Source organism: Urocitellus parryii, chromosome 9, assembly GCF_045843805.1.
Source record: "Urocitellus parryii isolate mUroPar1 chromosome 9, mUroPar1.hap1, whole genome shotgun sequence".
Classification (NCBI taxonomy): domain Eukaryota; kingdom Metazoa; phylum Chordata; class Mammalia; order Rodentia; family Sciuridae; genus Urocitellus; species Urocitellus parryii.
This window is the reverse complement of record NC_135539.1, coordinates 123987411-124013146: the sequence shown is the minus strand read 5'-3', so window position 1 is coordinate 124013146 and position 25736 is coordinate 123987411. Positions and strand designations below refer to the sequence as shown.

The window sequence follows — 25736 nt, the reverse complement described above, 5'->3', positions numbered from 1 at the left end:
CACATCAAGAAAGACAAAAATGTGTACACACCTTTCTAGTAGATCAAATGAGGAGATAATAGGATACAAAATCTATTATTAAATGTAGAGAGCATATGATAAGTCCAATCCTGGTAGAAGACAGCAGTTATACTGACAGAGAAGGCATGGGAAGAAAGTAAATTCTTTACCATCCTCCTAATTTAAAAAAATAAGCAAGGGCTGTTGAGTGACTGCACCTCGTGGGTGATCAAAGAAATCTTGAACTACATGTAGTTCAGACTTCAATTGTACATAGGACCAGTGTGAACAACCAGTCAATGCAATAGCTTTCTTAGCCTCAATTTTTTCAAATTATTGTTACCAGCAAGAGTCCAATATCTTTAGTCTTGCATTTAAGGTCATTTAGAATCTAATTGCACAAACATATCCCACTGATAAACTCCCCCTTCTGCTTGTGCTTATACTATTTTGAATCTATATTTGCAATCAAAATGGCTAATCAATTAACCTATTCCCCTTCAACTTTGTGTCTTCCTTGTAGAGCTATTTTGCTCCTCCCCACTTACAATTGCGATCCATATAGAAGATATAAGACCACACCTCCCATAAATTCTTATCTCCAAACCTCCAAATGTACTTTAATTGACATCTAAACTTTCTTCAGCCCTTCCAGAGAAAGGAAGTAACTTCTTCCTATACTGCCACTTCTCCAAGGTCCCAGCCCCACATTCTGTATTCTAGCCCCTCTATCTTTCTCAGGAACTTAAAATTCTACGGATGGTCCCTCTTTCTCCTATATCTTCCACTGCTCTCCATGGCTAGCATTTGCCAACTTCAGGGTGTGCCACCCATTCACAGTGCAGGCTATACTGTAATGATACCCCCTAAAGATATGCAGACCAAAATAGGCAAATATCAGAGCCCTACATCTCTGTCCCTGATATAGCGTTCTGTCAACAACTTTCCCAAAAGACAAGAAAGAGAAAGGGAGGAAAGAAAAAGAGGTAAAAAATTGCAAATTGCAAGTACCTCTGTAAAATTATCCCTCCATGTAACCTGGGCTCCATTCCCTCCCGTTTTCCTCCATCTGTTTCCGCCCTCCCTGTTCCACTGAAAACGCTCTTCCCCACGCTCATTAATGCCTTCTTGACAACATCTTTCAATCCTTGGTTCTCAGTCTCTTCCCAGCTTTTAACTCTCAATTGGCCACAGTCCTTTCTGACAAGCACATTCTTTGGTTTTTATGAGAGCATGTCATTTTGGCTTTTGTCCTACGAGCTCCTATTTCACAGTCTCTCTCTTAAATGTTTGTGTTCTTTAGTCACTCATCTGGAGCTGCATTCTTTCCTCGGTTCACACTCTTCCTGGACATCTCATCATATTTCTGGCTTCTTACACATTTATGAAAGCTGCCTGTCTTGGCCTTGAAGTCTAATCTCTCACTTGAACTTGTTCACTTTCTTTTTCTCACTTTCCATGTCCAATGCATCAACGAGGTACTAGCAGTTTTTCCTTCAAATTCTCTAAAATCTACCCCCTTCCCTCCATGCTCCACTGCCACCTCCCACTCATCCCTCATCTGGATGCAGTTGCCTGCCAACTCTCCTCCCTGATTTCCAGGGCACTTCATGCTAGTCACAAAACTGACTGCAAATATTAACCTGTCTCCTCTGAAATTTAAAACCTTTCAATGATTTTCCAACTTCTAAATATAAAATCTAGGGCCTGCATGGCCTAATATTCTTGGCCTCAGCCTCTTCTTACAAATTCATCTCCTACCACTTTCTTGCTGCAGTAATCATTTTGAACATGATTATTGGTCCCAAAGACTTTTTCGATTCGTTTCTTTCAGGTCTCTCCCTGCCGTGCCCTAGATTCATAGGGCAACTTAATTCCTTTCCTTTCTTCAAGTAGGATCTGACCGTGGCCTCCTGACCTCTGTCCAGGCAGCCTCCTCCCTCTCTCAGCACTTTCCCACACCTTCAGCTGATTCCAGCTCTGATAGTTCTTCACTGGGATACCACTAACCACCCTCAAGTCTAGCTGCATTCTCCTGTGTTTGCTGGCTTCCCCTGTACTTCCTGTATTGAAGCCCCATCACATGCATCTTACTTACTTGGCAGTAAAGGCAGGAAGAGGAGAAACAAGATCTGTGTGGACCACCCACTGGCAGCCAGAGCTTGGTGTATAATAAGGTGTCCAGGGCCAAGCACTTCAATCTAAATTTTTTTTTTTAAATCAAACTAACAATGTACAGAATGGAGAAAACTATACAGGCAACACACTTCTCAGAATTCATCCCTAAGTTTCATTGTTCATTTAGCTATTATACTATTTTATTTGACTAATTACAAAGAAGCAAATTTTTTGATATATAGAGAGAGCTTTTGAAAAATAAAAATTGCCCAAAAAAGGAAACCTTAGAAGTCGGTGAATTCCCTTGTCAGTGGGCTCTAAATGAAAAGGTATTTCTCAGAACTTTGCATTTTTAAAACCCCATTCTTTAATGAATAGGTGGGCTAGATAATTTCTAAACTCACATAGAAATCTAAGCACTGATATAAAATATGCATGAGAGCTGAGTCATTTCCTTCCCCTCCTTAACTCCACACTCACTGTATTTGAACTTCAAGAATTCATCCTTATTTTTCATCATTTGTAGCTTTATATGTTCTTTAAAAATTAACTCTAACATATAACTATTTTAAATGACTAAATGATACAAATATATACTGTATTTCTTTAGAAAAATGAGCAGGCGGAATTGCTGGATTTGTAAGATGTGCAGCAATGAGTCCAAGAGACTCCCTTCAAAGTAAGTAGCATTTAAATTCTATGGCCATTAAGGTATTTTTGTCACATGATAAGTAGGTGTGTATTTATTTAACTGCTCTCAATATATTTTGCTCAGAAAGTAAAATTTGCATTTATACATGAGTAATTTCACCAGAAGAGCAATCATGTGTTACACTAAGACTCCGTTTTCATTATTCATGGTTTACACTTGAGAATTCAGCAAGTTAAATATTTTTAGCATCCATTATGAGGTTTTTAAAGTTTGAGATTTTTCGATCCAAAATATTTTCAGAGTTCAAACCCTTCATCTGTGAAGTGCCAGAAACCTTCACTCCTGCTGGGAATGGTGGCACACACCTGGGAGGCTGAGGCAGGAGGATCACAAGTTCAAAGCCAGTCTCAGCAATTTAGTGAGGCCCTAAGCAACTTAGCCAGACCCAGTCTCTAAATAAAAATATAAAAAAAGGGCTGAAGATGTGGCTCTGTGGTGAAGTGCTCCTGGGTTTAATCCTCTGTACCAAAGGAAAAAAGTTCATTCCTAGATGGGATTTATGAGACTGGAAGGGTAATGAAATGCTTACCAAGTTCTCAATCTCTTTAAGTTTTGCCATAACTAAAAAATGTAGCCATTTGGAGGAGAACAGTGACTGGATTAAAATAAGAAGAAAGAAGAATACCTGAGAAATGTGAGAAGCCTTTCAGTTGGATGTACTCACCGCAAAGACTTCCCAGGTTGGAGGTCCTTCTGAGGTTCACGATGAGTGCCTAGCCCAGTCCAGGTAGAGACCTCACCTCTGGGCTCATCTCCCTGTAGGGTCACAGCTCCTGGCCTACATGCACCTCTGCTGAAGTACGGAAAGTCCTAAAACACTCTCAAGCCACTGTGTCTTTAGGAGGAGGCTCAACGGGAAAACCCAAAGCTCAGCAATTTAAACCTGTTGAGGCTGCTGACCTACACAGATGCATCCAAGGAGAAAAGATGTTAATAGGCAATTGAGAACAGCTGTCTGTTCCTCTCCTGGTGATTCCAATGGACTATCACCATCAGAGCTTGCATTTCTTGCTACCTGCCTTGCAGACCCACAATGAGGGAAGGGGAAAGTCAAAAACAAGAAAATTCATGTTTACAGAAGGCCGTGCTTGATGACAGTCACTTGATAAGTGCTTTGCATTTACCACCTCATTTATTTTTCATGGTAACTATGATAGACATTATTATCCATTCTCTAGATAATGAAACTGGGGTTTAGAGATTTTTAAATACAGGAAGTCCAGAAACTATTAAGGACAGCACTGGGATTAGAACCTAGAGTTATCAGCCTCTGAACACTCTTCATTCCTCTGTCCATGATGTCATGACATCTCAAAATATTCCATGTGCGATTGCCATACACTGCCTATCTTCCCAGAAGAAAGAAGGGGATGCAAAACTGGAGAACTTATATCAGGCAACTCAGGCAGGTGAGGGGACAAAGGTGTTTACTATAATTCTGATGAGACCAATGAAATATTCCTGGGCCAGCGTGAAACTTGTGAAATAGAAATAAACATGACAAACAAAAATGATATTCAAACAGAAAGAGATTTCACAACTCTACCTTCAAGCATAATTACTCTAACCATAATCTGTCTCTATAAATCTCATGACTCTTAGAGTCAAAGGAATTCTCTTACCAACAATTTCCAACTCCTAATCTTACACTGACCCAACACAGTGATCCTATCTTCCCTCAGGTTGTAGATTTTATTCTTTCCTACATAATGGGAATGAGTGGGACAGATAGGCATGCAATATAGCTTATCTAGCACTTTCCATTTCCCTGGATTGAGAAGGTTATTTTAGGTTACTCTTTCTAAAGTTCTAATAAGAGAAAAGAACAATGAGTCAGGTAGAATTTCATGGAAAAAAAATTTTTGAAAGCAATCCTAACACAGTACACTGTTAAGCTTCAGTACTGATACAAACAGTCCATCCAAAATTGACAGGATCCATCTGAATTTTTAGAAAACAAAAATATATTTGACCTTTTTAGGGCTCTAAACCTGTTTCCATGTTCTCAGCAATTTTTTTTTAACCTCTGTAATTAATCTTCCTTCTTTGCGTTAAGAACCTGCTAATACTGACAGCTCTTCTTGCAGCGCTAATTTTGGGGCTAACAGCCCCCAACAGTACAGCCAATGAACAGATCTTGCTTCCATCTATAGTCATCTTTGATTATATCTAGTTGTTGGGAGCAGGAAAATCAAGAATGTACCACAAATCCAATGATAATGAACACATTAACTATTTTAAAGAAGGATAATTTAAAAATCAGCATATGACTATGTAGTCTCTTGCCAGTTCACTTCAGGAAGCTCCCCAACAAGAACAGAAGAGATGCCCTAGAATTAGCGTCTTTCACAGATATTTTCTAAATGACAAATGGCTTTGTTTATACTGTTTAAGTCAAATGTCACTCGACATATTGTAATTAATATTAAACCTTCAAACTCCCCCCCCAAAAAATCAGCAAAAAAGAGACTGAGAAAATAATAGGTACAGAATTACTAATTTTATTATGAAAGTACATGCACATAGGTTTTGTGGGTGAACTCTTAAGATTCTAATAGACACAATGGATAAGCATGTTGCTGATGGCAGAAATATACAGTCCACAACCCTGTGAAAGCAACTTGGCAGTTTGTACCAAGAACCTTAAAACTACATCTTTTTTTTTTTACCCACTAATCTCTTTAAGAAATTACCTATCTTATGGGGCACAGCAAGCCTTATCCACAGTTGGGGCTACTTTGGGAAATAGAAAGATTGTATCACTATGATTCTTTATCTTTTTAATACTTATTTCCTTATATTTTCAAAAATATCCTGCTTTTTATGAGTTTTATTATAAAAATAAAATGTAAGTAGATACATTTCCATACAACACCACACACAAATGGAGTGTAATTATATTTCAGGGTTTTTTGAGGTAATATAATTATATTTAATTCAGCAAAAACCTCAAAAACATTTTAACCCAATCAGCATCTTTTTTTTTTTTTCCTTTTCAAAGCCTTACTCTGGAAGAAGTATTACAGTGGGCCCAATCTTTTGAAAATTTGATGGCTACCAAATGTGAGTATTATGCATATCTAATCTTTGAATAACCAGCCAGTGTCATTCTTAGGCAAAGAAGAGGGAATCTAGTTGATGAATATATGTTGTTCTGCTCAATGGCAACTGACATCGTTATAAAAAGAAAACCTGAAAATAGTTTGTCGTGTCAACTATGGTTATTTTTCTCTAGTGTTAATTAAAACAAGATTAGTCACTGCAGATATTCATTCTTCACAAGTATATGTATAAAATCCCTTGGCAAATATGCTGAAATAGTAACACATACTGAAATATGCTGCCTTGCCATAGCCTTCCAAAGTTAGCATTAAAAAAAAAAAAAAGTCTGCTTTGCTGTTCCAAGCGCTTTCAAAAGTAAGAGTGAAGTTGAATCTTGATGTTCTGAAACTCCTCAAAGTTTATCAGTCTGATTTAAGTGGGCTTAGATGTGGATTGGTGTAGAGTTGTATGTTAGTATCAACATGATATAAAGCAGAGAGAATAGTAGTGGATAAGAAGAGATAAATTCAGAGGTTCAAGGAAGGAAATATGAAGAATGATGTACACTCAAGAGAACTGCCAACTGTACTTGGGATAAGAAACTGGCAACAGGGTGTGGTAGCACCTGCCTGTAATCCCAATGGCTTGGGAGGCTAAGGCAGGAGGATAGCAAGTTCAAAGCCAGCCGTAGCAGGCCCTAAGTAATACAAAAAGGGCTGGGCTGTAGTTCAGTGGTTAATCACCATGGGTTCAATCCCCAGTACCAGGAAGGAAGGAAAGAAGGAAGAAAGGAAGGAAGGAACGAACGAACGAACTGGAAGGTTGTAGAAAATGATAAAAACCAAAAGACAAAGTAGTGGGTACTCAGAAAATTTTTCATTGAATCAGTAATTTTTTGTTTTTGTTTTTGTTTTTAAATGGAGTTAGTGCCACTCAAATCTTTGTTAATTTTTACTATAGACCCATTTTTTTACTTAAGATCCCCTTTTGGGCTCTCTGTGAATGTGGACTCCATGGAGGGGGGCTAGGTGTGCTGCGTAGATGTTTTAATTGGTGCATTGCTGTGGTTATTCTGGACAGGAACCTCCTGTCACTCCTGGGGCTGCCATGCTGACTCAGCCCTCTTTGGTATGGACACACTGTCACTATCTGGGCCAAAGGGTGGGAGATGGGGACCCTTGTCTACTCCTGCTAAAGACTCTACAACTTGCTGCATGGCCCCTGCCCTGCTACTAGAACCTGCACCCCAGCCTGGGGCACACCCTGAGCTCTGCTTCCCTACCAGGCCTTTCCAGTGAACACTGGGAGCCATGGTTTCTCTTTCAAACTACCTCTTTCACTTTTAAGGTGTTCCTCAAGGTTTTGTGATCCAATTCAGGAGCCTGACTGTGAATTTTAAACAATATCTTTTGGGTACCTTTGACAGCATTTAAATGGGAAGAAAAGACAAAAATGTTTTGTTTAGTCAACTCTGTTGATTCTTCTTCTGTTAATAGTTTGGATTTAGGTCCCAACATTCTATGATCCATGTTTGCAATTTCACCAGATTAATCTCATTTTTAGAGTTTCATACTCTCCCTCTATAAAACGGGAACACGGCCCGTGCATTCAGTATTATTGTTCATGTTGTATATAGTATCGTAGTTCTGAGCTCATAGGAATTGGTAGTTATATTTATTAGTAATAAGTGCACATCTCTGAACAGCAATCTTTGTTTCCTGATCCCTACCAAAACGTCCACAGATTTGGTACTCAGGGCTCCCTATGCCATAAACCCAGCACAGTTTCCCTCTCTATACCCTTTTGCACAACACAGCCTCCACTAAGGCATCTGTTCCTCCATTTTCTATTTGTACATCTTTGACTCTCCTGCTCCAGACGTTTGCTCCAGGTCCTTTTGTCTCCTCTACCTACTGTGCCCTACCTTGAAAACAAGACTCAAGATCCATCTTTTCCATAAAACCTTTTAGAAATATTTTTCCTCCTTCTTCTATTTATTAGTATCACTTTTCTTTTAATTGCAGCTTGTGTGTGTAATAGTTTTTTCCCACAGCAGCTTGCTCAGTAGTTTGTAAATTTCTTAAGAGCATATTGCCTCACCTTTCACACCCTTGAGGAACTCAAAACATGCCCATGGCCATGCAATAAATGTTCAAGGAATAAATACAAGATAAATATTAGGAAGAAAAGACCAAGACAGTGAGCCTTATTATATAAATTTATGTGCCAATACTGGGGACCTAATAAACACAGAATATAGAGTTAATTATTTGGCAAGAATCTCAAGTGTGTGCTTGCCTTGCTAGAATTAGCAATTCAAAAATCTGGTGTCACAAGAATACAAAGTCCAAAGAAAAGATGAAAGCAAGAAGACATCCTACTGTTCTTTATAAAAAAACAAGCAAAAAATATGGTAAAAATCTTGTCAGAAATCAAATTAGTACGAAGTTTATATAAAAATATTTTTTAAGTGATAAAACAAATCATTCTGTGGAGCAGTCTGACAGAAAAGAAAATTATGAATATAAATATTAGACTTTCCAGTGTATAAAAATGTGTTTACATTCACCAAGGACACTAGCAAAATTCATCCTTTAAGCTAAGATATGCAGATGACTATCTTTTACATAAATTAAAGCACTGATTCTACAAACAACTAGTTCAGCAATTCACATGGGGAGAAAACATATTAGGCTGGGTCTCAAGAGATGAGCAGATATTGGTTTAGAAGATGTTTGTTGGGGAGCCATTAAGTATAAATACATAGTCAAGACAATACAATTAGATTCAAATAATTCCATAAAAATACCTTTATGGAAAAAGGGATCTTTAAAAAAAAAACCTCCTCAATTTGAGCATATAGACCTATGGCAAAATTGAGACATTAGTTAAAAATTAAGAATGTTAGATCTGGGGCCAGTGGTACACACTTGTAATCCCAGCAACTTGAGAGGCTGAGGCAGGATGAGCACAAATTGAGGCCAGCCTCAGCAACTCAACAAGACCCCGACTCAAAATGTAAACAAAAGGAACTGGGGATGTCCTTCAGTAATAAAGTACCCCTAGGTTCAATCCCTAGTCCAAAAATAGAATGTTGGTAACCTAGACACATTCTAGATGTTATCTAATGTTACATTGTTGACAGACAAGTTTTGTAAAATGCCGAAGACATTTTTTACAAATAGTGTGGGCCTCTATTCAAAATTCATTCAATAAATATGTATTGAGCACTTCTTAGTATCAGGAAGGGTGCCTGGAAAAAAATCCCACATGCCCATGTGACACAAAAAATACCAAGGTGGGGGTGGCAGGGAGTTCCAAAAACAGAACATCCCCTAGAAAAGAAAAAGGAGGATTTCCATTTAAGGCACATTAGGGTAAAATTTAAAAACAGTAATTAAAGCAATTCTTTTTTATAGCACTCTGAATAGAATTCCAAAGGCAAGACAAACGCATACTTTAAAAAAATAATAGCCTTTGACAAAAAAAATCAGCTAAGGCTGCATTAGGAGCTGACTGGCAATATTTTAAAGATAAAAAACTATTGTAGAAGTAAGTCCAGGAGATTTAAATGTGTGTGTCTTTCAATGAAGACATGTAGTGTGAAGGATTCCTCAGCATTTCATGTGAAAACTAACATCATTATAAAATCCTCCACAATGAATTAAGCAGGAAACACAAAAGTTCCCCCAAATCTCCAAATGAACAAGTGATAGAAAGTTCTTCAAGTTTCCAAACATCTGAGTTTTTAGGAAATATTAAATTATTTTCAAACGGACATATAGATAGTGAGAAATTTTAAATGTTCCAAGTTAAGACTTTGTCATCTTTCCATGAAAATACCTGAGAGAATCACCTAAGAATTTTTCTTCAATGATGGTTTCCCAAACCATAGCACTTCAACCAAAACCATGGCAAAACATGAGGCATCACCAAGGTAAACACAAGAAACGAAATTCTGTGGGTTTTTCTGATGACTAAGACTTAACCAAGATACAGTGGAACTAGAAAAGGTACAGAGAAGTGCCTTTGAGATGTCAGAGAACTAACAACCACCTAAATCCAGGGAGTCTTCAAAGTGAAAAGGTCAGGACAAAAAAAAAAAAATCTATAATGCCAGAAAAATATCTAAAGTGCAGAAGGTACATACTTATATGTATGAATGAATTCTCAAAAGATGAGAACAGCGTTGCTCACTGATGTTTGTGTCAATTACATTTCATACAACTAAAAAAGATGTTTAGTTCCAAGTTGTTCCTTGGGTGAGTCACTCAATCCCAGAGTGTGTCTGGAAGAACATCCAAGACCTGGAGACATTGGGTCACTGCTCAGCCTGTGCTTCCTTTGAGGGGAGGACACAAACAAGCAAGCAATTAATGAATAACTAATTTCATAAAGTGGTCAGTGACTTGTTGAAAATGAAACCAAATGATATGACTAAAAAAAAAAAATCAGGTAGAAGGTCACAATTCCATTGATAGTTAAAGAACAACTGTGAGAAGGAGTAAAATGTGAGCAAAGAGCTGAGTGAGGAGACACAGCCACCCACGCTGCAGGCTGTGGTCAGAGTGGCTCAAGCAGAAAGCAACCACCTTTTAAAGGCCCCGGAGAAATGAGTGAGGTTAGTGTCTTCAAGTAACTGAAAGAAATTTGAAATGAGAGAAGCACAGGGCCTTACAAGTCACACAAAAGGCCTCAAACTAGAGTAACAAGGCTTAGTGTACCAGATACCCTGGTTCTCTTCTGATGAATAGAAACAGGGAGACGGGTTGCACAACTCTACAATATACCAGGTCAGATTAGAATCAGTGGAGAAGATAAGGCTGGGAGCAAGTAGCATGTGGCCAAGTAGCAAAAACCTCTCCAGGGTCTATGAGACTACTGGAGGGAGGGTTCAGATAGAGAACTAAGATCCAAGAAGAGGAGGGGGGTGGTGGAAGAGGATGGGAAAAGAGTCTCAGGTGAATTGAGAATGACCAAAGACAGTGTGTGATCACGGAAGCCAAAGGAGATAGTTGCTTCAAGAAAGGAACCCTGAACTGTGTCAAAAACGCTGAAAAGTCAGGTGAGAAAAGAACAGCGCCCACTGGCGGTGGCAATAGGAAGCCAACAGTGCCTTGACCGAGCAGTTTGGAGGACACACGGTGAAGATGGTAACACAGGGATGATTCACACACGCTTTGATGTGAAGCTCAACAGACTAAAAAGCAGAGACTGGAAAATGGCTGAATAGGAAGCCTGAGGTGCTTCCTCCACAATGAAGGATTGAAACAAGGAAAAAAGAAAAGAAAAAAACTGCAGCTGTTTCACTGGAGTGTGAGGCAGAGTGTTGGAGTGCAGTGGGGATGTGGCGGAGATGGTGCAGAGCATAGAGATACACTATGCCTCAGAAGGATGGGAACTAAGCACATAGAATCCATCTTTCCATCTCCAAGATCAATCCTGAGTCAAGAAGGACTTCAATCCATCAGAGGTATTCACTGCTGGAGAATCATGTGGCTCTTACAAGCATTAGATTTAGTTTGGGGAAATGCCAGGTTACCACAGTGCTGGATTGCCATAGAGAAGGAGTCCAGCCCATGCTGTGCCCTCCCCCACCCACACTCTTGCTTCATGGAACCATCTTGAGACCTCACCCACCTGAAGCAACCAGGCAATTTCCCTTGGAAGCTCCACTGAGCCAGTCCTGTGAGCCACCAGGAGGACAGCCAAGCCTGTGGACTGGAAAGTACCAGAACAGCCCAGATTGAGTAGTATGGTCTATAGAAAGCCCCAGAAAACAGCCAGATGGCATTACCCTTCCACCTTCCATCCCAAGAAGTAGCCGAGCAGCCCCACCCATCTGCCCTCTGCTCCAGAAGCAGCCAGGTAGCCCTGACCCCCTACCCTTATGGCCCATTAATGAAGCTAAGCCTGGCCAGAGCACTTGGGCCCATGAAGAACCAGGCAAGCAGGTGACTGGCCCGGTCCGTCCACGTAGGATTCTGAAAAGCTGTCAAGTAGCCTTTCTTGAGTGGCTTAGCCTACCAAATTTCCCTCCTCCAGGGAGCATCTGGGCAGCCCTGCTCATCCTCCAATGGCTCTAAGAATTCAGTAGCCTGCTCTCTGAAGTTTGGCCTTCTAGGCCTTGAGAAGTAGATGACTAGGAGGCAGCTGGGCAAACCTCCCTGGAGTAGGTCAGCCCCTGGAGGCCCCACAAAATTCCCTGTGCAGTCCTGAGACACTGACAGGCACCCCCCACTCACTACTAGACACACTGCCCTGCACAGATCTAGGGGGCCCACCACTAGTTTGGCTTCACTCTGACATAAGCTACAGAAACTGATGGCCTCCCCATACCTGCAGCCAGATGTACTATGTACAAAGCAGCCAACAAACCCACCTCTCCAAAGGAGCTGAATTCCATCTGGCAATGCAATTCACAGCCCCTACAGCCTAGCTCACCAAAATACTCACAGACATCACCAACATGGATTATACCTAAAGAGGCTTCATGAACACTATACTAAAGTAAACAAATTGGAATCAAAGTCAATATAACATATCCAAATAACAACCTAGGACACATTATCAGAAGAAAGTCTTTCACAATGAAAGCTACTCTATAAATTGGTAGAAGCAATTAACCCACCAGATTCAAAATTCCCAAAGAAGAGACAAGCAGCATAAACAAAAGGTAGTCAGGTACCTCCAAAGGAACACTGTAAATCTCTGGCAGCAAACACTGAAGAAAAGGAAATGGATGAATTGTCTGACAAATAATCGAAAGCAATGATTTTAAGGAAACAATGAAAGAAAATACCGAAAAAAAAAATATACACTAGAAAATACAGATGATGCAATGAAATTAGGAAGAAAATTTATGATATGAATGAAAAATTCAGCAAAGACAGCTCAAAGAAAGAGTCTATCAATAATACTGAAGGAAAGAACTCAGTAAATGAAATAAAAAATACAGTGAAGAGCCTGAATAGCAGAATTGATCAGGAAGAATAGAAAGTTTCTGAGCTTGGAGGAAGAAGAGGCGAAGAGGAAGAAATAGAAATAATAGAACTTTAAAAGAAATGAAGAAAGACATTGAGACTTATGGGACACCATAAATTAAACAAACCTTCATAGTATGGGTGGTTCAGAGGAAAACTTAGAAAACTTATTCAACAAAATAATTGCTGAAAACTGTCTAAATTTCGGAAAAGATATGGACATTCAGATCCAAAAAATTGAAAGCACCTTGGGGCACTAAAAATAAAAAATCTTGGAGGCATATGAAAATAAAACTTTCAAAAGTACAAGTCAATTCTAAAAACAACAAGAGGAAAGAATCAAGCCACTTATAAGGCTATCTCCATTAGACTAAAAGCAGATTTCTTAACAGAAACCTTACAGACGAGGAAAGAAATTACAGAGCAGGAAAGCCTTACAGACCAAGAAATAATATATTCAAAATCCTGAAAGAAAAAAAAAAGAAAGTCAACCAAACTACCATATCCAGCAAAATGGATGTCTTCAGATACGAAACAAAACAACTTTCCTAAAGAAGCAAATGTTAAGAGAATTCATCAGCCATCAGACCAACTCTACAAGAAATGCTTCAGGGAACATTTCAAAAGCAAAATGAGGAAAACTACCATTATGAAAATATGCAAAAGGACCTAACTCAAAGATAGAGTAGATACACAAAAGAGAAAGAGAATCAATCCCTAACAATACAGAAAACCACTAAACCACAAAGAGAGGAAGAAAGGAAAAAGGATATACAAATCAATCAGAAAAAAAAATTAACAAAACGGCAGAAGTGCGTCTTTACTTGTCCATACTAACTTTGAATATAAACAGATTAAATTCCCCAATTGAAAGGTATAGACTGGATGAATGGATTTTTTTTTTTTTTTAAACTAGACCTAACCGAATGCTACTTACAAGAAACTGACTTCACCAGTGAGGACACACCAAGATTGAAAGTGGAAGAATGGGAAAAGATAAGCAATGCAAGTTGAAACTGAAAGGAGTGGCTGTGCTTATTCATAGTCTGTACTTAAATAGGCTTTATATCAAGAACTGTAAAAGGGGACAAGAGAGATCTCTGTATAAATAAAGGGATCAACTCATCAAGAAGGAATAACAATTGTAAATGTATCTGCACTTAAAGATGGAGCAACTTACCTTATAAAGCAAATGTTATTAGCTCTTAAAGGAGTACTAGACTCTTCCCTCTGCTTTTATCAATGAACAGGTTATCCAGACGAAAATCAAACAAGAAACACTTAAGCTAAACAACAGACCAACCTGACAGACATTTATATGTCATTTCATCAAACAGGTGAAGAATGCATATTTTCTCACTGGCACATGGAAACTTCTTTAGGACATACCATATGCAAGGCCAGAAAACAAGTCTCAAAAATTTTCAAAAACTGAAATCATAACATGTATCTTCTCTGAGCACAATGGCATGAAACTAGAAATTTCAGGGATTGTATAAATACACGGAAATTAAGAAATAGTCCCCTGAATGACCAAGTTGGTCACTGAAGAAATCAAAAGTGAAAATTTAAAAATTTATTGAAACAAATGAAAACACAACATACTGAAACCTATGGAATACAGCAAAAGCAATACTAAGAAGGAAGTTTACAGCAATAGGTACTTACATTTTTAAAAAAATAGAAAGATTTCAAATAAACAAACCCAACAATGCAATCCAAAGAACTTGAAAAACAAGAAAAAATTAAGCCCAAAATTAGTAGAAGGAAAGAAACAACAAAAACCAGAGCAGAAATAAACAAAATAGAGACTAAAATGATCAACAAAATAAAGAACTTACTTCTGAAAAGATAAACAAAATTGATAAACCTTCAGCTAGACTAACTCAGAAAAAAAAAGAAAAACTTAAATAAATAAAATCATAGATTTAAAAAAAAAGGGGAACGTTACAACTGATATTATAGAAGTGCAAATGATCATTAAGGATTATTATGAACATTGATGCATCAACAGATTAGAAAAACTAGAAGAAATGGATATATTCCTAGACACATGTAACCTACCAAAATGGAACCAAGAGAACACTGGAAACCTGAACAGACTAAAAACGAGTAACAAAATTTAATATGTATTAAAAAAAAAAAAAACTCCCAAAACAGAAAAGCTCAGAACCAGATGGTTTTGCTGCTGAATTTTACCAAACAAGAAGAGCTCATATCAATACTTCTCAAACAATTCCAAAGTAATAAAGAGCAGGAACCCTTCCAAACTTGTTCAACAAGGATAGCTTTTTCCTGATAACAAAATCAGAGAAGGACACACCAAGAAAAATTCCCTTGATGAAGATTGATGCAAAAATTTTCAACAAAATATTAGCAAATTGAATCTAATAGCTCATAAAAAATATTATATATCATGGCTAATTGGGATTAATCTCAGGGCTGCAAGGATGATTCGGCATAGGCAAGGGGACAAAATGAAAGATAAACAGAATGAAAGATAAAAATCCTATGATGATCTCAATAAATATAGCAAAAACTTTTAATAAAATCCAACATTCCTTCATGATTAAATCAAAATCTCAAAAATCAATAATGGTCATATATGACAAACCCACAGACTACGTGACACTGAATAGGAAAAAAAAAACTGAAATTGTTCCTCTAACATCAGGAACAAGACAAGGATGTCCATTCTCATCACTCCTATCCAATATGGTATTGAATGTTTTAGCCAGAACAATTAGACAAGAAAAAATAAAATAAAGGGCATCCAAATAGGAAAGGAGGTCAATTTATGCTTATTTGAACAACATGATTATATGTATAAGACTCCAAAAACAATTGCTAGAACTGTTGAACAAATTCAGTAAGGTTACAGGATACAAAATTAATATATAAAAATAAGTAGTCTTGCTGAGGGTGGTGGCGTAAGCCTGTAATCCCAGGATCTCGGAAGGCTGAGGCAGGAGAATCATGAGTGTAAAGCCAGCCTGAGGAATATCATGAGGCTAAGCAACTCAGTGAGACCCTGTCTCTAAATAAAATACAAAATAGGGCTGGGGATGTGACTCAGTGGTCAAGTGCCCCTGAGTTCAATCCCCAGTACCAAAATAAATAAATAAATAAATAAATAGCCTTTTATATACCAATAATGAAATTGCTAAGAAAGACATAAAAAAGCAATCCCATTAGCTACCAAAAAAAAAATCCCTGAATAAATTTAAACCAAAGAAGTGAATGATCTTTACAATTAAAATTATAAAACATCAATGAAATAAATAGAAAAGGACACACAGAAAAAAGAAAACATAACCTATGTCTTCTGATTAGAAGAGTCCATGTTGTTAAAATGTCCATACCACCCAAAGTAATCTATAGAGTCAATACCATTCCAATAATATTTTTCACAGAAACAAAAAAACACTAAAATTTGTAGAACACACATAAACATGTGTGTACACATATAAAATGGAATATTATTCAGCCATAAAAAGAATGAAATTCTGACCTTTGTAGCAACAAGAATGGAACTGGCAGACATATGTTAAAGGAAGTAAGTCAGGCACAGAAAGACAACTAAAATGTTGCTCTCAAAGAAGTAGAGAACACAATAGTTGTTACTAGAGTCTGATAAGGGTGTGGGGAAAGGGGAAATAGAGAAAAGATGAACAAGGTGTTCAGAGGTGCACTTCTATAAGAAGAAAAATTTCTAATGTTCTATAGCACAGTATAATAACTATAGTTGACAGCAATTAATTGAGTATTTTAAAGTAGTAGTCAAAAGGAATTTTAAAATTCCCAGCACAAAGAAATAATAACTGTCTGAGGTCGTACACATTGTGTACAGGGATAGAAATAGCACACTGCCCTGCATAAAGAGGTACTATTACTACGTGTCAATTAAAAAGAAAGTGTGTTTAAAAATAGAAAAAAAGTAGACACAGCAAGGGGACACGTGGTCAATAGTGGGCATATGGGGTCAATAGTTGGGTCTTATTTGGGAAATACAGCAATCTATTTATATGACGATGACTATTAGTGAAGAGTGGACTGGTGACATGGAGAAGGGTGGAGATAGTGATGCAATAAAAAGTAATATGGACAGAAAAAGCAAGGCAGAGCTGAAAAGAATTCCTCAGGAAAGCGGAAAGGACAGGTGCAGATGGAGGTAGTTGGTTGATTTGCTGGAGGGAAGATAGGATATCTCCATCTGATTAAGTCTGTCTCAGCAAAGTTTGAAGGTCAACTAGAGATTGCTGAAGAGAGGGTGTGTTTGAATGTTAAAAAGGGAAAAGGGATGAAATGATTTCTGGAGATTTGGAGAACTGTGATATTAGGAAAGAATGAGTTAAGGACTAGACATGGTTGAGTACCCATTTAAAATGTGCAGTGATCATTTCAAGTTAGAAAGCACAGCTGTGTATTTGTCTGTGGCCTGTTCAGTTTGCTCCAGCATAGATGCAGAGCAGGGATATAGCGTAACCATCCTGGGTAGGCCAGTGTTCTGAATCAGAGAGTTTGCATTAATTTTTAATTTTGCTCAAATCTTGGAAATGCTCAGTTGAATGATGTTGGATTACCATACTGCTGAAGGCAATGGAGGCTGCTCTATATTGATGAACATCTATGCTGCCTGGTGCCTCTTTATCCACATGATAGCAAGGCAGATGTTGGAAGTTACTGAGGGATATTGTTACTCCCTCAGGTTGCATCTTCATCCCAAAGGCAGAGCCATTCTCTCAATTCTCTCATCTGTGGGGAAGTCTTTGCTGCTCACTCCTGATTGGCAGCTTCCTACACTATCATTTATTCTAATCTCTGCTAACCACGCTGTTTCCATAGTTACCAGCATCAACCCTTGTATTACAGCACTGCCTTGCCTCAGCCCTTTGAAAGCATTTAGCACATTTTGTCTTTGCTTTCTCACACACTTCTTCACCTGGCAGGGGGGTAGAAAACCTGGCCTTTCATAGACATTGCTGTTCAGTTAGTACATTTTTTTTCTCACAAAAAATGAAAATGTAATAGCATTCCAGGTATGATCTTCTGGTCTCTTGAGCTTCTCAGATAGCGAATTATTAGGGCCTACTTCTTCACTTTCCAAGACCTGTACAAAATGTCTTTAAAATGTAGAAGCACGAGAGATACAAAAGCTCAGATTAACACTTTAGTCAATACCTGCTATATATAAGGTAGTATATAAGAACTGGGTATATAAAGATGGATAAACTTCATTCCTAATCCTCAAAGCTTCTCAGGTGAATGGAGACATAGTGGAAGTAAACCCATAAATATAATAGACTGTGCGTAGGTAGATAGATAAACTATAAATTAAAACAGATATGCACTCTGTGCTATTTGTCAACTGATAGGAAGTGCTTATCCAGCTTGGGGTATTCAGACAAATTTTTCCAGAAATTGAAATATATAAGCTAAGTCTTGGATCAAGGTAGAAAACCTGCAACACGAAAGGAACTGTATACATAACACACAGGAAGTGTCTAAACAAGGCTCAGAGACTGCCAGCCAGGAAGGGCAAGGGAGGAAGCAGGGGAGATGGAGGGTTGTGTCCTAATGAGCCCTAGAACCACAGCCAAGAGGTCCGGCCTTGGTCATTTGGGAAATGGGAAATTTTTGAAAGGTATAATAGATGGTAATGACTAGGGTTTTGTTTTAGAGATTTTTCTCGAATAAAAGAACAGAAAAAATTGGCAGCTAGATCAGGTCAGAGTTGAAATGAAGCTTTTTCACATTAGAGAGGTTCACAAGTCTCAAAATCATCAACAAAAGTAACACATAAAAAGGAAAGTCAGGCCAGCGGCTGAGAGCCTGTCCTAGTCACTTAGGAAGCTGAGGTGAAATGATCACTTGAGTTTGAGACCAGCCTGAGCAACACAGTGAGTCCCCATCTAAAATAATTTTAAAAGAATAATGAGTAAATGGAGAATAGAAAATAAAGCCATAAATATTATAGAGAGTGCCTTTAAGATACTATCTGAAAAGTCAAGAAACACTAATGATACAAAAGAAAAATGGACAAAATGTTTGAAGTTCACAGGAAAAAAAGAAGAAAGGGTTAGGAAAAACATTTTTAAATATTACAGTATGTATCAAACTCTCAAAATATTACATGTTCAGTTTAGGTATTTAATTCCTTGAATCAGTCCTAAGATAATTGGTCCTAAGGACTTATAGACCAAGATGTTTGGTATTTATGTACAAAATGTTTGATATCTATATACCAAAAAAAGGAGAAAAATCCAAATGTTCAATAATAATATACAGTCACCCTTCTGTATCCACACGTCCTACAGCTCTGAGTTCAATGACCTGCAGATGAAAAATATTGAAAAGGAAAAGAATTGTATGTATATTAAACATGTAGAGATATTTTTTCTTCCCTAAACAATATGGTATAACAACTGTTTACATAACACATGATACTAGGTATTATCAGTAATCTAGAGATGACTTAAAGTATACAGAAGGATGTGTGTAGCTTATCCACAAATGTTATCCCATTTTATGTAGAAGACTTAGCATTTTCAGATTTTGGCTTCCTCAGGGGGTCCTGAAACCAATGCCCTGTGGACACAGAAGAACAATTGTCTTACAACCTAGCCCTTCAATGGACTATCATGATCATCTAAAGTAAAAAGGAAAGTGTTTGTTGCATAATATTAAGCATGAAAGAGCAATAGTGATTTTTTAAAAAATGCCTTTAAATTATGTCAATAAGTAACTTGTATTTGTATCTGTGTGTACAGATGAATGAATGCTAGCTAGATACATGTTTTTACATGATCAATAAGTTGAAAGAATAAAAGGAAACAAATTGTCAACAATGGATACTACTTTATTAGACTTTATTAGACATTTAATAACATAGCATTTTAAACCACTTTTATAATAACACAGCAAAGAAAAAGTAGGAGCAAGATTAGAAATAATTAATATCCTAGAAACCAAACCAGAAAATTTTAATAAAACAGGAAGATTTACTATAAAGCTTCACACAGATTCTGGTAGAAGTATGGAATTTATTATATCTCCAGTGATACAGATTTAAAAATAAAAGGTGAATTTAAAATTGGTTTGGACATATTTCTAATGGACATAGCTCACTTTTAGGACTTAATACATGGTACAAGACTTGACATCTTACAGAAAAACACGATCCTGGAATAAGATAGACCACCATTCTGATTCAGTCAAAAGAAATCCCACGGGCTGGGGTTGTGGCTCAGTGGTAAAGCAGTTGTCTAGCAAGTGTGAGGCACTGGGTTCAATTCTTAGCACCACATATAAATAAATAAAAATAAAGGTTCATCAACAACTTTAAAAAAAAAAAGAAATTCCATGTTTTTCTACTGCAACAAGAAACGATGTCATGTGTCATCTTGTGTGTCATAGGAGTACTAATTTTAGTGACTACTTTTAAAAGGGCAAGTTAGAGATTTCCAAAAGCAACACTCTGATTCTTCAAGGAAAAGGTATACACCATATATGCCATAAACCTATTTCTGCCACCCTCTCAACTTAAGTGAGCAATTCTGTTGCTTAGCCTTGAATCACTCTTCTGCAGCAGAATCATGGTCTCCTGAGCATAGTGCTCAGGAATGATTATAATTTAAAACTTCAGAATGGGCCCCATTGGGTTTGATTGTCTGATTTGGGAAAGACTTTTTTACATTATGATTCATGTGGTACATGCATCAACCAAATTCTAAACTGGCAATTTAAGTATGAATTTAATATTTACTATGATTCCTGAAACATTTTTACATAAATACACTCTCAGCGGCCTGTTTGGATAATGTGTAGCATACTCAGACAAAAATTAACCTAATTTATGCATAATTCTGTGAAACATGCCAATCACATAAGTCTACTCATTCCACGCATCAGAATCACATCCGAAATATCAGATGGGTTCAAGTCATCCAGGTCAGCTTCTGCTAAGTTATGATAGAGTAACAAATGACATTAAAATCCTGATGATTTACAGTAAGAAAGGTCCTTTCCTTGCTCAGGATACATAGCAACTAAAGTCAGCTCTCACTCTTTTCTCTGTCCTCATTCCAGCCTTTAGGCTAAATGAGCAGCTTTTTTTCCAGGACGCATTCTCTTCATAAGGAAGGGAGAAGCAGAACCAACCACATGAGGGTTCTTAAACCATTTTCTCGGAACTACACACAGCACTTTTGCATGTATTTTATTGACTAGCACAAGTTCAATGGCCAGTGCAGATGTAAATGGGATAGGGAAATATAATGCCTCTGGAGGAAGGGCAAGGAAAAACTGAGAATAATACTGCAAGCTGTCACATCAAGCATATATGCTAACTATATTTTATATAGTATATATGGAAAACAATCACTCAGAAAACATGAAAACTATATAGAGCAACACATACATTACTTCATTAGCAAAGGTCTTGAGAATTGTGGAAACATTAGGCAAACCCCAAAAGAAGCAGAAACTCATTCTTCTCCATCACGGGGGGAAGCGAGGAAGGCAGGTGTAAATGCAGGTGGGCTCTAGAATGACAACCCATAAACATTTTAATACAAAATCAAGCAAAACATAAACACAAATCTGAATATTACAATGTGGAATCTAATAGGGGTTTCCAGATCATTTTTCCACCCCACCCACTCATCACTCTAGGAACTATGGCTGACTCTCATTCCATGATCTATGGATTTTTACCAGGTGTCTGTTGGTCTGTCTGTCTGTCTCTCTCACATACGCTCTTTATTTTCCTATTCTCTAGCTCATTTCTTAATTTTTATTTTAAGGAACTTATTTTCTGTTCCTAATTATTAAGTCAAACTTTCTCTTATTACAAACTATATGTTTATTCATTTTTAAATATAGCTGTTTCTTTCAATATATTCTGAAAAACACTAGCTTGAACTTAACATGTTAAACCAGAAATAAATTTTTGGTTGTTTTTTTATTTGTTTGTTTTGCTTTTCCCACCCATCCGACTATTTCCTTAATAGGAGGATCAGTTGCTACATGTGTTCTCTGCTCCATTTCCTGTGCCTATGGTAAGGCAAGGTGCAACGTAAAGTCACTTTAGCATGAAAATAAATTTTTTGTTTGAAATCTAAGTTTAAATATATTCCCCCTTTCGGTAGGAACATCTAGTCTATGTCATTTCCTGTGTTACATATCTATATGTGTTCTGCTCCCATCTCATATGTCCTCCATATTGAGGTAATATTCCTGTCAAACAACATACTGCCCAATTTCAGGAAGGCTGCATATGCTCACATGACAATATTAAGCCATGGTCTAAGTTTGTGTGTTATTAGGATGTTATATTTCTTGCAGATTACCAACTTTCCATAACCATACTGCCTCCATAGAAGGTGTCTACCTCTATTTGAGTTTTTCTTCTTGAAAACAAACTACTTTGTTATCTTTATTCCTATATCGTTTCTGACAGAGTAATTTGAAACTAAGAAGTCAAAAAGTCTGACTTTCTCATGTTACAAAATTTGATCTACGCTCTTAGGTGAAAACCCAGGAAAACATGATTACGATTACTCATTATTTCCATTCCATTTAATTATACTTACTTTTCATAATAGTTAATGCTACTGACCAATGTTTTATTAATTAAAATCCTTTTTCACTTGCTGGATATGTTTATGGCTTTGATTGTGGTGACAGTTTCATAGGTATATACTTAGCTTCAAACACATCAGGTTGTACACATTAAATTATGCACAGATTTTTGTAAAAGAAAAAAAAAAGAATCCTATGATAGCAGTCAGGGTCTAAATGGTCATGGATTCAGCGTGTCTATACACACATTTCTATCAAAAGTTACTTTGGCTGGGTGCAGTGGCATCTGCCTGTAATCCCAGAGGCTGAGATAATTCTGAAGGCTGAGGCAGGAAGATTGAAAAAAAGATTGCCTTTAGAGGAAGAGCAGGGAAAACTGAGAATAATACTCCAAGCTGTCACATCAAGCATCTATGCTAACTATATTTTATGTAGTATATATGGTTGCAAATTCAAAGCCAGCCTCAGCAACTTAGTCAGGCCCTAGGCAACTAAACAAGACCCATCTCAAAATTAAAAATTAAACAAAAAGGGCTAGGGATGTGGCTCAGTGGTTAAGCATCCCTGGGTTCAATCCCCTTTATCAAAAAAAGAAAAGAAAGTTACTTTGTTGTTTTGTCATTTAACAATTTGATTGCTCAGGCATGTCAAGAGACTCCATAGACACCAAAAGAAGTTTAATATTAATCTCGAAGTATTCATGGTGAACCTTGAAAGTACTTGGTCTTGCCCAAAATTCTGATTCACATGTTAGATTTTTGAAAGCTGCCTTCTTCAAACAGAAGTTCCTAGAAAATAGTGCCACAACCAAGAAAAGCTCCTGCAACCTTTTTCCTTATATACTCATTCCAGAAAGGCAGTTTAAGACCAGACCTGAGGATAACTATCTTGGCATCAAGTGTCATTTGATAGTCATGCTTCACATAATCACTGCCCTGGATTAGATTCCGAGATAGTTTCCAATATCCTATCTGAATTCCATTCATTGCCTGGTCCCTATTTCTTATGTGAACCATTAACCATGAATAAAAAGCTTAATTTTCATCTGTCTCTGTTCTCCTGTACTGACTGGATACTCAGAAACACTTCAGGCTGTACAACCTGATAAGAATATCACTTCTACATGGCTTGAATAGTTTTCTTCCAACCCTGCCCTGTCTTTTTAGAATCTACACTCTGCTCTTAGCCACCAGTTTGGCATGAGTTCTTAGCTTTTTCTTATCATGATCAGAGCTCTTCCTACCTGCCCAGCTTAAGCCTTTTTTCTAGGTCCCTGTGACATCTCCTGTCCTATGTGTCATAGACCCATCCACAGTGGTGAGCAATTTCCTCTGAGTGACTCAGATTGAAGAGATAACCTCACCAATGACTGGATTGTTGAATGTGCCTCAGATGTATAGATTTAAGAGTGTGATAGATACAGATGTGGATATGAAACACTCACTTGATAAATAATTAGGGAGATTTTATTCAGACTTTTGTTTTAAGCTGCATTTTAAATATAGTTCAGACTTTCTGATAATTTTAACTATAAAAATAAACTGATTTCTCTACTACTTTTAGATGGTCCAGTAGTCTATGCAGCATACTTAAAAATGGAGCACAGTGATGAGAACATTAAATTCTGGACGGCATGTGAGACCTATAAGAAAATTGCCTCACGGTGGAGCAGAGTTTCTATGGCAAAGAAGCTTTATAAGACCTACATCCAGCCACAGTCCCCTAGAGAGGTAAAAACCGATGGAACTTTACATCCCAGTATCTCCTAATATGTTATAAATTTGATATTACTAATCTTATTTTATAGATTAAAAAAAAAGAATTTGTAAAGTTAATGAACTTGTCCAGTGTCATTACAGTGGTAATGTTAGTATTCGAATTTAGGCAGTCTGGCTCCAAAATTGCTCATTAGATTATCTTAATTCCCAGGAAGGTTAAAAAGAAAAAAAAAAAGTGTCCTTGCCAACAGAAACTACAAATGCCATAACTAGGCATGTGCACATCCCAGTGGCAATCCACCACCACACCAGAGATTACTGTTCACCTCCACATAAAACCAACAGACCCAGCAGACATCCACATTGTGATTACCAGCAGTCATTTACAGTGAATGAAACAGATTCACTGAGACTTTTCCTAGCAGACAATGAAAAATGAATATTCCTGTTGAGGGAAAAGAACAGACGATGGTAACTTATTCTCTGAAATTCTTATTTGGAATTTTTTTTTGGTTTACTTAGACAACCACTTCTGCCCTCCATTTCTCCTCTTCTCACCTTCTTCCCATTTCAGGGCATATTCAGTGAAAACAACCTTTGTAACTAATAAGGAAGATAGATTTTAAAATAGAACCAACTTCCCCTTTCCTTAAAAAGAGGCCTTGGTTTCATAAGCTTCCTTGTTTGCAGACATCCACTAAAAAAGCCGCCAGCATCCTCCTAAGTAGAGTGTGGTTTCTGAGACTCCTGTGGTCTTAGGCCAGGTGGCTTCTTTATTCCTTTGGGATGTGAAGGTGGATATTTACTTTTAAAAAGCAAAAAAAAAAAAAATATATCTCTGATAAATCTTTTTAGATATCTATGAACACTGTGAGCAAAATTACCTACTGGACTGAAAAGGAGGGGGGAATAAATGAAACCTTCCCGTTTAAAGTGTCCATGTTTAATTGTGCTTACTTACGCTCTACATGTAATTTTCCTTTTCAGATTAACATTGACAATTCAACAAGAGAAACTATCATCAGGAACATTCAGGAACCCACTCAAACATGTTTTGAAGAGGCTCAGAAAATAGTATATATGCATATGGCAATGGATTCCTATCCCAGGTTTCTAAAGTCAGAAATGTACCAGAAACTTTTGAAAACTATTCCTGACTGCCACTCAAAAGTTTAAATTGAAAATTGTATATAGCAAGTACTTGCTTTGATCTTTTACTTTAGGAAAGCACAAATCACAACAAAAGAAGGAATAAAACAAAAATCTAGCTAAAAATTTATTTCTAGTTCCAAAGAGAAATATTACAAAAGGAATGAACTCTACAACTCTTATAAGTAATACAAGGTATAGGATACCTATCTTCATTATATTAACAGTATGACATTTTTACTATAGTAATCAACTAATGGATGTTTTCATTAATTTTGCTGTCATCATGCACAGATTACTTATTTAAAAACTTTATCTCTGTGAATTATGTCTCTATCATGAATGTATTCTGCAAATATAGTATTCTTAATAACTCAAATTAGCAGACAAATTTGGTATTTGTAATTCAGTTGTGTTTTATCTTGAGTAATA

At 37.2% G+C, this 25736-nt stretch overlaps 1 protein-coding gene across 1 annotated transcript; it reads left to right on the top strand.

Moving 5' to 3' along the window:
* The first annotated feature begins 2732 nt into the window (after window positions 1–2732).
* Window positions 2733–25398, top strand: Rgs13 (regulator of G protein signaling 13). The gene is made up of 4 exons (XM_026390714.2): window positions 2733–2797; window positions 5832–5893; window positions 24001–24167; window positions 25143–25398. Exons 1-4 carry the CDS (start codon window positions 2733–2735, stop codon window positions 25329–25331), a joined length of 483 nt encoding a protein of 160 aa, XP_026246499.1. The 3' UTR covers window positions 25332–25398.
* Window positions 25399–25736: the final 338 nt, after the last annotated feature.